Raw genomic sequence first — 13730 nt, 5'->3', positions numbered from 1 at the left:
ATATCCCAATTTTTAATCAAATTTTAAGTTTAAAGTTTAGAAAATTATAATTAATTTTCAATGACATCTCAATTATAAATTTTATTAGATATATAAATATATGATATAATGTCTTATATGTTATACATGTTATTATATCAATACATTTAAATCTATTTATTAGTTGACTTTATTGAGATGATAGTCATTTAAAAATAAATTATAATTAATTAATAGTCTTTTTAATTTATATTTTTTGTTAAAATTTATTTAAGTATTTTTAACTTAATTATAATATACTGTATAAAGAAATAAAAATAATTATGTATTTTAAGTTGTGTTCAAAACATTTGTTGCAAAACTTAAATAAATGTAAACTTTTGGTTCCCCAGAGTGTCAACGCATTTGTGGTAAAATCTATTCAGACTTCGTCTGTAAAATTGTCTTCATTTGATTGGACGGATGCGTTGATGTTAGACAACAATTTAACTGAAGATGAGAGACAAATCAGAGATCAAGTCCGCAGTTATTGCAGAGACAAACTGATGCCACGGATACTATTAGACAACAGAAATGAAACATTTGACAGAAATATAATGTCAGAAATGGGAAGTTTGGGTATTTTGGGTCCGACTATCAAAGGCTATGGATGTCCTAATGTATCGACAGTGGCCTACGGGTTGATAGCTAGAGAAGTAGAGAGAGTTGACAGCAGCTATAGATCAGCGTTTAGTGTACAGTCATCGCTGGTTATGCATCCTATCTATGCTTTCGGAAGTGACGAACAAAAAGACAAATATCTACCAAAACTGGCGAAAGGATCGCTCATAGGTTTAGTCATGAAATTTAATTTTATGATTTATAAAACTATTATACTTTATGTTTAACTATAGGTGCATTTGGTTTAACCGAACCAAACCACGGAAGTGATCCGTCGGGAATGGAAACTAAGGCTTCATACGATTCTTCATCTAAAACTTATACACTAAATGGTAGCAAAATGTGGATCACAAACGCACCGATTGCTGATATATTCATAGTTTGGGCCAAATATGATAACAGAATTCGTGGATTTATTTTAGAGCGAGGAATGAAAGGATTGTCGACTCCGAAAATTGAGGGAAAGTTTTCATTGAGAGCTTCGACTACCGGTTCAATATCTATGCAAGACGTCAAAGTACCGGAAAACAATTTGTTGCCAAAAGCCGATGGTCTAAGAGGTCCATTTGAGTGTCTTAATAGCGCCCGGTTAGGCATTTCATGGGGAGCATTGGGTGCGGCCGAGTTCTGTATGGCCACAGCTAGAGATTATGTTTTAGACCGCAAGCAATTCAGTCGACCGCTGGCCAAAAATCAGTTAATTCAAAAAAAGTTGGCCGATATGTTGACCGAAATATCTATCGCATTGCAGGCATGTCTTCAAGTGTCGCGACTAAAAGATAAGGGATTACATAAACCGGAGATGATATCTATGATTAAACGCAACTCATGTGGAAAGGCATTAGAGATCGCACGTAATGCTAGGGATATGTTGGGAGGGAATGGCATTTCTGATGAATACCATATAATAAGACATGTCATGAACTTAGAGGCCGTTAATACTTATGAAGGAACTCATGACATTCATGCGCTTATATTGGGTCGGGCTATGACTGGTCATCAGGCATTCACTAGTGATTAATAAACGAGTGAATTGATGTTACAATTATAATATATATTTTATAATATCATATAATAATTTGTTGACCTTTGATACCTATCAATTAATATACATCATTATTTTGTTTATCATATATTGTATATGCAATAAAATTTAATTTTTATTACTGTAATATCAATGCTATTATATCATATATTATTTTACATTTTAATTATAATTAAATAATTATAAAAAATTCCAACATTTTTACCACCTTTAATACTAGAAATCATGTAATAGACATTGTATTAATAAATTTTGATAATTAACTTTAAGATACTTTATAATTATTGTTATATAAATAATTATTAATATACTGTATATTTCTTGATTTATTTCTATTTTAAAACTTTTTGATTATAATAATCGATGGAATAATTAGTTATTATTATTATTTAATTAATATTTTGATGATTGCTTTGGTTTTTCAATTGAATATGATTTCTTTAAACAGTTGTCCAGTTCTGTGGTAATTATTTAATGATAATTATATACCGGTATATAAGTTATAAATAATATAATCTAAAATTATTAATCTATAAATAATTTATAATTAACTCTTACCGTCGTATGAGTGCATTAATAGGAAATCTCTGACTTTACGATTGCTATCATTCAAGTAATAAAGATTAGCGTTTCTCTGATAGCATACCAATCCTCTGGCAATTTCTTCGAGTATGACTTTCTCGTCTAATTCTCTGAGTTTATGTACGTCAGCGACGGACCAAATGTTTTTATACGATGGCATCGTATGATTTTGAGCTAACATTTTCAACCGTAACCGTTCGCTATTGATGGATGTGACCGAATCGGTACGACTATCGGAGCCACAGTTACTCAAAGAATCAGAATATTCTGAACTATTGACACTATTTTTAGTTTTAAAATTCTTCAACTTTTTCATTATTGAACTTTTGCTATGATTATCATTACTTGTTTTGCGGATATTATCAACTTTTTTCTGTATTTCCTTTTTCTCGTTGACCACTGATATCAGGTCCACAATCTGTTTGTCCACCCAAAGAGCTAGTGTTTCCTTTTGAGACCAATGACTTCGCAACCGATGTGTCTTAATCTCTAAGTATTTGGCACCACATCTATCTTTCAAGTCATCCATAAAATCGTTGAACAATGGTATCGATGGTCCGGTATAATCAAGAAGACCAACATCTTTGTTGATCTGTTCGGATATCTCAATGAACTCACAGTAAGCGTCAGAAAAGTCGTTTGACACCAATTGCCAACTTTGACGCAGTCTTGCAATGGGCGGACTTTGAAGGCCCAGAATAATTGAATTCATTGAATGCCAGTTTTGCAGTGTCTTTAACTCTTTAGCCACCTTTCATAATATTCACATAAATTAACTATTAATTATAATAATTTATTTTATCTTTAAAATTGAATAAAATATTATAAACGTCTTTTTAAATTTTATAATAAATCTTTTATATATATACTATCTGTATAAAACTTATGTATGTATGTATGTATAAAACTTTATTTATAAAATTATTACAATAATTATTATTGTAAATTTGTTATACTGTAGTTTAAATAATAATAATTTTTGAATACAAACCTCAATAAAGTAAGCAATTCTTTTGGCACATATTATGACATCTAATTCTTGTAATATATAACTTGATATCAATTGAATGATTCGTTTTTGAAATCCCAAAAGTGCTGATATATTACAACAGTTATCCTTCAAAAATAGTTATTATAAATATATTAATAATAATTAATATCATTATAATAGCTAATAATTTTATTGTAATATAAAATTATTTAAAAAGATTATTAAAACTTTTAATTATAATTTTAAAAATTACTCACAAGATTTATAGAGTTGGGACGAATCAAAATAGTAATAATTTCTGAACTTTTTAGCGCTAAAAATAAATTCTTTGATATTAATGTCAATTCATTGGCCACAATCTGTGGACAATAGTCTTCAAGCGATGTAAAATTGATCGTCTGTTGCTTTGGCATAGATTTGCTACTTATTTTAGGTTCAGATTGTGTATAGTTTTCTGTATATAAAACATAAAATTAGTAAAAATATATTTAATAGTAATCGGGATTTACTTTTGAAAGACGAGGAATCATTAGAATTGGGAACAATTAAGAAATTGCTGGTCTGTGTCATCGGCAGAGAGTCCGGTGAAGATAAATGAAGACTAGTTGTTGAACTCTGTCGCGAAAGAACTTTCATTTTATGTTCGTAATCCTTCTTCTTGTGTTTACTTTTATCCATTGGTGTCCACAGTTCTCCTCCGCCGCGAAAACTGTTTCGTCTGAAAGGTATCGGTTGAGTATCGAGTTTTGGTGGACACAGACTCTGTCTACGGCGCGCCTGAATCATCAGAGAGTAGACATCATTGCCGAAGTGACTTAACTCTGGTGACAACAAATGACGAAAATCTTCAACCGATAGATTCCATTTCAGATGACGTTTAGTCTCCGAGTCTAACAATTGGGAGCTTTCTTTGGATTCGAGAAATAATTCCGAAGTCCAACTTCTAAGTGGCAAACAATTAGCGCTTTGAAGTACTCTTTCGTACGTCACCTCCGGGTGTGGACTCAAAAATATGAATCTCGGTTGAAGTAGTGAACCTCTTCTCGCTGATCGTGTGTTTGATTTTTTTAAATCTTCAAATCCTCTCAATACTTGATCCGCTTCGTCAATAATGTCATTCCATTCAAGAGTTCGCTGAAAAACATTACCAAAGCCTCTACCTTTTGACGCAAGATTTAACGATACATTACATCCGTCATCAACTTCTTTGCCAAATCTGTTTACTAAATGTAATCCATTGACAGAAGGATCGACAATCTTCTTGTCAGTTCGTTTCGTCCAAAAATATGGTGTTCGCCACAACTTGTCTTTGACTTTGGATTTCTTTTCGGTAAAAAATTTATCCAAATCGACAGCATCTTCGTGTGTCTGTAATAAATGGATCTCTTTTCTATCAGTTTGTAACTTATTCTTCACTAATTGTTTGTCTGAATGCAAATAGACGATCAACTCTGCAATACTATTGACTCCTTCTTCTTTGAGTTGATTTTTTGATGATTTTTTATCACCTTTTGATTCATTAGTAATCACTTTGTGGACATAATTACTCGGCAATGAAGTTGTTGATGAACTGGTGTCTGAACTGTTTGAATCAGTTTGACTAAGATTTGATTGAATCAAATATTGATTAATACTTGTACTTGAAATCGGTGTTTCCGATGATTCAATTGCACCGGTATTACAAACTATGGGTTCGCTATTAATCTGAATAACTGGTGATTCTGTATTGAAATCATTTTTATCTTTCTTAATGATTAGTTTTCGAAGAGATTTACTCAACTTTTTTACCATTTTTTCATAAAAACTTTCTTTTATAAATAAATTAAAACAATTAGTGAAGAAATTAATTATATAAAAACATATGATTCACAACAAAAATTATAAAAATTTCTAAAATCAGTTCATATAATTTAAGTGCAGACAAAAGTGTTTTATATAAATGTTTTTTACAATTAAAATATCTATGAAACAGGTATATACAGTACTTAGTGTTGGCAAAAAAAGAGAAATTTATAAAATAATACAAACATTTCTAGAAAGTTTCTAAAAGAAATTTCTATCTATGGGATCCTCATATTAATTTTGTTCTCTAGATATTTGTTATCTTTGTATATATGGGATATGGATTGGATGGGAAATTGGGAAACTTTCTCAGGGAAATTTATTATAAACTTTCTATTTATTCATCTCTAACAGTACTTAATCGTATAAAATCGTAATGAATGTAATAAAATGTCTAAAACTATAATTATTAGTGAATATAATAAAAATTATTTAATTAATGGAATAATATATTTATCATAAAAATTTGTTATTCAATGTGACGACAGTTTTATTGTTCAAAATAATTGGTATCTAATTATCACAAGACAACTGTTTTATAATGTTTTTATTAAACTTATTAATTATATAATGTCCACTATATTTCACAAATTTGTCATGATCAATTAATTAATTAATTAAATGTCAATACCATTTATTATTTCAGTAAGTTATAGATTTATAACAATTAAATAGAAAACACATATAATTAAAATGTTTGTAATTATTCAAAAACCGTATCAATCTTATCAATCAATTATTTCAATATATCATATTATATATTACATTAAATATTATTATAATATATTAAAACTTAATTATACGAATTAGTTTATATGTGTGTAAAACACAAAGACATAAATGTTTAGTAACTCGAAAAATATTAGAGATATTTTAAGCAAATAAAGTTTAAAATAATAGGAAAGAGTTATGGTTTATAAAACTAAAATTTAATAAATGACACCTCCTTTACTTTAAGGAGGTGGAAAAAACTTCAAAAATACATGCAAAAAAATTATTATTTTTTAATGTTTAATTTTTTCACTAATGCTATTAAGAATTAATTTAAACACACTTTCCCTGCACTACAGTAACTAATAAAAATAAAATTTTTGAAAATATATCCAGGCCAGATTTTTGTGGAAATCAATTTTATCGAATTTTTTTGTGTAAATTACATGTAAACATAATAACCTGTATTTTTATTGTTAAAGAGGGTGTCATTTATTAAATTTTAGTTTTATAAACCCTAACTCTTTCATATTATTTTAAACTTTATTTGCTTATAATATCTCTAATACTTTTCCGAGTAATTAGTAAAAGAGTATTAATAAATTGATTGATTGCTTAATACAATTTTTTGTATACAACTATTGATTTTTTGGCAAATTCTTATGGTATAAAAAATTTTTTGTAATACAGCTGAGGTATGTGGGAATAGGGAGGTGTCATATCTATAAAAAGTTTATGAGCTAGATCAATTCTAATTTCATCAAATTGCATATAACTAAAATTAATTCGTTTTTTCATTTATGTTTATTAATTATAGATAAATTATTTGATAAACATTGTTACTTAAAATACTGTACTGAAACAAGTATGCAAATTGTAGTGTAAATTATATACTGTAATTGTTATATATTGTAATATATTAATTATAATGAAAGTACTATAAAATTTATTTTATTAATATAAAAGCATTAACTACTGTACTGTAGTTCAAAATAAAATCTTTAATCATTTGTCTATTTATTATCTAATTATATCTAAATAAATAAATCAAAATTCACTTGAAATTAATAATACAGTATTATTTGACAAATATTTTTATTACACTAAGTGTTTACGTTATGTAATGGATTTTAATGAATTTGATGACTGAATGAAATGCAGTTTTATCTACAGAATAATTGTTATTAAAGTAGTTTAATATATATTAATGAAGTGCATTAAAAAACATTGTCAACAACAATAAAATTATTTGCAATATTTTTTATTATGAAAATACTATTAATATAATTATTGCAATTTGTTTGCTATTTATAAACATAAATTAAATAAACAAACATAAAATACAATAATAACATATATATGCAATTAAATTAAAATATTAGTGCTTTATTTAAAAGATTATTATTAACTAATTTAAATAATCAATTAATTTATAAATAAAATAACAATTGGTGTCTACTATTTATCACAAATTAATGAGAAAGAGAAACATCTCAAAAAATTCTGCACTTTTTATGCATAAACAAAATTTTTGTGTTTCAATAGTGTAAGTGCTTTATTACAATTCAAAAGTGCTATTCATATGATTTGTGAACTCTTTTTTATGGAGATGTTTGCTTCCGGTTGCCGTCGAAGAGGAGATAGGTCTACCCGCATACCTGTGCAATAAACATAAACATTAAATTTCGATACAGAGAAAAAAATGATCACTAATTTAATGTATACTTACTTTAATTTTTTATCAGTAAGATTCATATGCCGTAAGACACAGTCAAAGTGTGGCTGAATGAAAGCCCAATAGCCCTGATTCTTGTGTTCTTCTTGAGACCACAAGAGGTCGGCATTCGGGTACTTAAGAATCTCGTCGCGAACCAAATCAAACGGAAAAGGAGCCAATTGTTCAACACGTGAAATGGCTACTTCACTGTTCAAACCTTTAGCTGTTCTTTCTTTTATTAGATCATAATATGTCTTTCCGCTGCAAAATACTAATCGTTTAACATTTTGTGGATTTTGTGCGGCCGGACCCGAGTCGGAAATCACTTCCCGGAATGTCGTTCCGTCATTCATCTCATCAAAACTAGATTTTGCTTCTGGATGTCGAAGAAGCGATTTCGGTGTAAACAATATAAGCTAAATGTTGATAATAATAATAAATTAACAATTCATGTGTTATATTGTGAATAAAAGACTCACAGGTTTTCTAAAGGGAAGTATTATTTGTCGGCGCAATGTATGGAAATAACTGGCGGGTGTACTGCAGTTGGCGACAATCATATTGATGTCATGCAATTGTCTCATTGTAAAGTTTTCATCAATTTGCTACACAAACAAAATAAATTATAAAAATCAATCAAATCATTATTTTAATACAATTTTAACTATAAATTTACCGGAAACTCATCGCACTCGGAGTTTGTCAATTGAAGAAACCGTTCGGGTCTACCACTAGAATGTTCGGGACCCATACCTTCCATGCCGTGCGGTAGCAATAAAACAAGTCCACTTTGTCGGACCCATTTTGCCTGACCGCTACTTATAAACTGATCGACTATACACTGAGCCGTATTGAAAAAGTCGCCAAACTGTGCCTCCCATATGACTAATGCGTTTGGGTTTGTCATCGAAAATCCTAATTCAAAGCCAAGAACTCCGTATTCAGACAATGAACTGTTGCATACAGTATACGGTGCCTGATCTGCATATAAATGGCAAAGTGGTCTATAAGTTGTCTTATCAATTGTCTGGTGATGTAAAACATGATGTCTATGACTGAAAGTTCCTCTTTCAACGTCTTGACCACTGAGTCGTACATGAATACCCTCTTTAAGTAAAGAACCGAAAGCCATAGCCTCTGCCAGAGCCCAGTCAACGGTTCGTCCATTAATCATTTCAAGTCGTGATTTCAAAATACGTTTAATTCCCGGATGTATTTTAAAGTTTCCCGGCGGTGGAGTGCTAAAAGCAGTACCGATATGCATAAGTGTGTCCTCGTGAACACCGGTTGGATCACATTTGAGTTCATTTCGGGTACCAAAGAAACCACTCCACGGAGAATCCAACCAATCTTTGTTATACATTTTCACCTCTTTTTCTGCATTTTTGTAGGCCTCAGTCAGAATAGCATCATATTTATCATTAAGAGACTCAACAAAACTTTCGGAAACAGTATTTTCTTCGACCAGTTTGCGAGCGTATTGATCCAATGCAGTGACCTGTTTGCGAATTTTTGTGTACATCAATGGTTGTGTAAACATTGGTTCATCGATTTCATTGTGACCATTACGGCGATAACCAACTAAATCAATGACAACATCTTTTCCAAACTTTGCGCGCCATTCAGCGGCAACAGTACACACATAAACCACGGCCTCGGGATCGTCGGCATTGACGTGAAATATCGGTGCATTCACAACACGGGCCACATCTGTACAGTATGGAGAAGAACGAGCCACACGAGGATCGGTTGTGAATCCTATTTGATTGTTGACTACAATGTGAATAGTTCCGTGTGTCGAGTAATCGGGTAAATCGGCCAAATGGAAAGTCTCGTAAACAATGCCCTGTCCGGCAAAAGCGGCGTCACCGTGAAGTAGAATAGACATAACTTTCTTTCCCTGAGAGTCTCCCCGATAGAACTGTTCGGCTCTGGTCTTTCCTTGTACTACTGGATCGGCAGCTTCTAAATGTGATGGATTGGCCACAACTGCCAATTTGATGTTTTTGTTGGTCATTCTATTGAGCCTTTCATGAGACATACCCAAGTGATACTTGACATCTCCAGAACCCTTTGAATATTCAATAAATTGTTAAACAGATGATAACACTAAACATTACATATATTACAGTATATTACCTCATCTGCCGGTTCTAAACTACTAAACTGTGCAAAAATTTGTTCGAGAGGTTTGCGGCAAACATTGGCCAACACGTTAAGCCTTCCTCTGTGAGGCATTCCTATAACAATACTTTCAATTCCGGCATCACTTGAAAAATCAATGATGGCTTTCATGGCGGGTATCAATACTTCACAACCTTCGAGACCGAATCGTTTCTCTGACGACCACTTTTTTGCCAAAAACTCTTCAAATTTATGAGAACGTGTCAGTCGAGCCAATAAAGTTCGTTTCTCTTCAACATTTAGTTCCATGATTTTCGGTGTCTCAAACTTTTCGCGAATCCATTGGCATTGTTCCAGATTATTGATGAACATATATTCAACACCAATACGCTGACAGTAAACATCTTCCAGACGTTTTAGTATTTCTCGCAATGGAAGTACTGTTTCGCCGCCACCAATAAAGGTTGTCGACGGCAGCTTAAACAGTCGATCCATATCTTTCTCCTCTAATTATTTATTTTAAATAAAAATATTTGTTTATAATAAATATATTAATTGTTATAAATATCAAGCAAAAAGCCATTTTTAGTTAAGATGGACAGTGAATTCAAGTGGTCTTAAGAGTTTGGTTACCGAGATTATGAACCTTAAGCCAAGCGCCTTCTCTGTCAAGATTAGTAACATTAATGCTCAGGGGGTCTAAACTTGCGAAATAGTGGCCCCGAATCTAATGTAGGAATAATAATAATAATAGGAATAACGCTTATGTAGAGTATGTTCAATGAAAGAGACTGTGTCAAGGCTTTATGGCATATATCGTATTAATACACTTTTAAAACTTTTAATTCAAGTTTAAAAAATAAGTAAAATAACGCAAAAATAAATAACAGAAAGTGAAATAAGCAAAAATAGCATTTGGTTGTGAGGTTGGGAATACCTAATTTGTGAGTTCTAAGCACAACGGTTGGGGAACTGGGCGTACCAGAGTGTATTGGTGAATGTATATTAGCCGATGTTATACTTAACGGATCCAGTTTGGCAGCTAAATGACCCCGAACCTATTTGGGTTCGGCACATTTGTTTTAAAATAAAATTTTTTAATTATAAATTATAAACAAATTAAATATATTAACAAAATATAAATAATAAACAAAATAATGATAAAATAATTTAAATAAAATTCATGTTATACATATCAAAATTTGTATGCCAATTATTTTAGATTATTATATTAATGTTTGATATTTATATAAAATGATTATATATAGACCTGATATGATCGTATAATAGCCTGAACCGATAAGTGGTCGTCAATATCTCGGTGACCAACAGTAGATACATCGGCTTTTGGAGTGATGGCAGCACTCGATGTGATCTAAATTATAAAAACTATATTAAACTTTGGTTTTCATAGTATTGTTGATATTAATTACATCAATTGATGGCAATGAGACACCACTTGAACTCAATGAGGGCGGACTTTGATAGGCCAGTCCTGGCTGTAGGCCAGCGGTAGCGCTCTTGAAGAATGCATCCCAACTCTACTTTCATATATAAAATCCATTTTTATTTATAATTCATAAACATTTTAATAATCAAAATTAAATTAATAAATAATATTAAATTATTAATGTATTAAATTACAAATAAAATTATTTTTATATTATTGGTATTGAACTTTAAATCTTAGTAAAATTTTTAAAATAAATGCATAACAATTAGTATCTTGATTTTTAACTAAAAAAACTATTTTATTGGTTTAACGCTTATAACTGAGGCTTAGTATGTCCACCAAACATAACCAGTGGACACTATTACGGAAATTTTATTACAACTATAAAAACCTAAAAATACATTTTTTATTAACTATAGTTAACTATTTCAATGATTTTGAAAAATATAATAATTAAACTGTAAAACATTGCACAAATATATGTAAAAATACAAAATAGTTACCAAAATTATAAATTGTAAAATGTTTTTAATCAATATTATCAATTAATCAATTTTTTTATACAATATTATAATAATAAGAATATTTGTGTACATTATTGTTGTAAATATGCTGAAAACAAGTGAATATCATTTGCAAATATTTAAAAAATAAATAACTACAATGTATTTCAACAATTATTTGGCTTTTAAAGCAACTACTATAACAACTATTAGATAGTATAACTAATTATTAATCAATACTTTAATAATAATTACAGTATAGATACTATATAATGTACATATTCTGTAATATACCGGTAGTGTACATTGTAATTACATATGATTGTATACTGTACTAATAAGCTTATAAAAATTGATAATAATTATTGTACACTTACTGGAATATTTTAAAAAATTTTCCTAGCAACCTACATATTATATTTATACTTATAATAAATAATAAAATTAAATTAACAACATTTATGTACACAAATGTATAACTAGTTTATCAATTATTTTAAAAATTTTAATCACTTGAACATTGTTCACAATTAAGATATTTTTTAATGTTACTGTTTTTAGACTTAATTTAATACAACTACATTATTAATTAATTAGTTAATTAAATTAATTATTGTATATATTTTGTAAGTCAAGAAACTATAACCTAAACATTAGATATTTAGTAGTTTATAAAATTAAAAAAATACAATGAAATTAATTTAATATATTCAAAAACATACCTTTAAAATTTAAAAAAACCCCAGTTTTAATTTGACGTATATATAAAATCATTAAAAAGCAATTTTTGTGTTAACACAGACTCTAATCGATAAGACATATCATAATAATGTTATAAAATATATACAGAGTTTGCCTTTTAGTTATGTAATAATTGTTAGATAATGTTTTTAAACATTTATATTTTAGTTTTTAAAATATAAATACAAAATCAATATATACTTTGAAATGTGTGATTTAAACATAACAATAAAATTATATGAATTATATATATATGCTATATTTACTTTATATAAGAAATATCATATAAAGTTAAAACAATTTGTAGGTTATATTAAAATATTTTGAATTATTGCCAAAAATATGGCTTAAAATATATATTTGAAAAAAATAAATAACAGTAAAAACTGTGTGTAAAATGCCATTAAAAACACTTGTAATAAATGTCTAATCAATGGCTAAATTAAATATCATTCAATCATTTACTCAATTATTAGACATTAAATGACCGGCTTTTGCATAACATATGATTTAAAGTAAATTATAATAAAATAGGTTTTCTTCCAAATATTTACTGATTTGGTCCCAACTCTTGTCATTAAAGTTCATGTCTTATGTCGTGTCTGTTTGTAAGACATAACTGAAGAAATATATGCCTACCTTATGGACAGTTTGTGGGTCTTTAAGCCACGATTTGTACATTTCTTCGACGTATACGGAAGACGAACCATTGAGGAAGGGTTCCTGTGCTGCCCGAGCTGTAAACGTACGCCACTGATACTTCTTGCCGTCGGTGGCCACACTGGTCACGGTTGGCAATCGATTGGTAAGACCGTTGACCGCCAGACCATAGTTGCTACCACTCCAGTGAAGTAAATTAGATTTAATCAGACAATTGGTGGCTCTTTGCATGGCTTTTATCGATGAAATACACAATAATAAGACAACAATTTAATAAATCAATCAAATGTTGGCCATTAATGGCTAGAAATTAATTGTTTTGTTGTATTAATTAGTTTGTCGTCCTTTTCAATGATAAATCAAAACTAAACTCTCATTGAATCCCAAAATAACAATATATTCAATGAGTATAGTGTTGTATAAAACTGTATTAATAGGTATAATATGTGTGACAATGTGTCACATGTTAGGCATCGACGCAATTATTGCACTCAAAGCCCAGTTGTCTTACTCTTATTGAGCCCTCAATTGCCGCACAGTTTTCAGCGCCACTAACATTGATCTCAATTTATGACTAGAGTTGCCAAATACATACAGTTATATACATGTATTTATTTATTATTATAATTTTTGCTAAATATTTAACACAATATATTTTAACAAATATTAATGTATTTATGTTAAAATGTTTGATTATATATTAATATAATAAATGTATAATA

General features: G+C 29.4%; 2 protein-coding genes across 2 annotated transcripts; one reads left to right on the top strand and one right to left on the bottom strand.

Moving 5' to 3' along the window:
* Window positions 1-293: 293 nt before the first annotated feature.
* On the top strand, window positions 294-1711 carry LOC128964205 (glutaryl-CoA dehydrogenase, mitochondrial-like). Its single transcript, XM_054310766.1, has 2 exons — window positions 294-810; window positions 873-1711. Exons 1-2 carry the CDS (start codon window positions 303-305, stop codon window positions 1658-1660), a joined length of 1296 nt encoding a protein of 431 aa, XP_054166741.1. The 5' UTR covers window positions 294-302; the 3' UTR covers window positions 1661-1711.
* A 346-nt stretch (window positions 1712-2057) lies between these two features.
* LOC128964103 (2-oxoglutarate dehydrogenase complex component E1-like) lies at window positions 2058-13486 on the bottom strand. The gene is made up of 14 exons (XM_054310660.1): window positions 12988-13486; window positions 11085-11192; window positions 10922-11026; window positions 10285-10378; window positions 9667-10157; window positions 8204-9598; window positions 8007-8132; window positions 7540-7943; window positions 7370-7468; window positions 3767-5061; window positions 3515-3711; window positions 3258-3383; window positions 2243-3017; window positions 2058-2142 (listed from the first exon to the last, which is right to left on the bottom strand). The coding sequence occupies exons 1-14, from the start codon at window positions 13237-13239 to the stop codon at window positions 2078-2080; spliced, it is 5532 nt and encodes a 1843-aa protein (XP_054166635.1). The 5' UTR covers window positions 13240-13486; the 3' UTR covers window positions 2058-2077.
* Window positions 13487-13730: the final 244 nt, after the last annotated feature.

The sequence above is a fragment of the Oppia nitens genome, unplaced genomic scaffold (assembly GCF_028296485.1).
Source record: "Oppia nitens isolate AA-2021 unplaced genomic scaffold, nextdenovo-longstitch-racon4-pilon3 scaffold8_pilon_pilon_pilon, whole genome shotgun sequence".
Taxonomy (NCBI): domain Eukaryota; kingdom Metazoa; phylum Arthropoda; class Arachnida; order Sarcoptiformes; family Oppiidae; genus Oppia; species Oppia nitens.
Note: the sequence above shows the minus strand (reverse complement) of the source record. Positions and strands in the feature narration are given on the sequence as shown.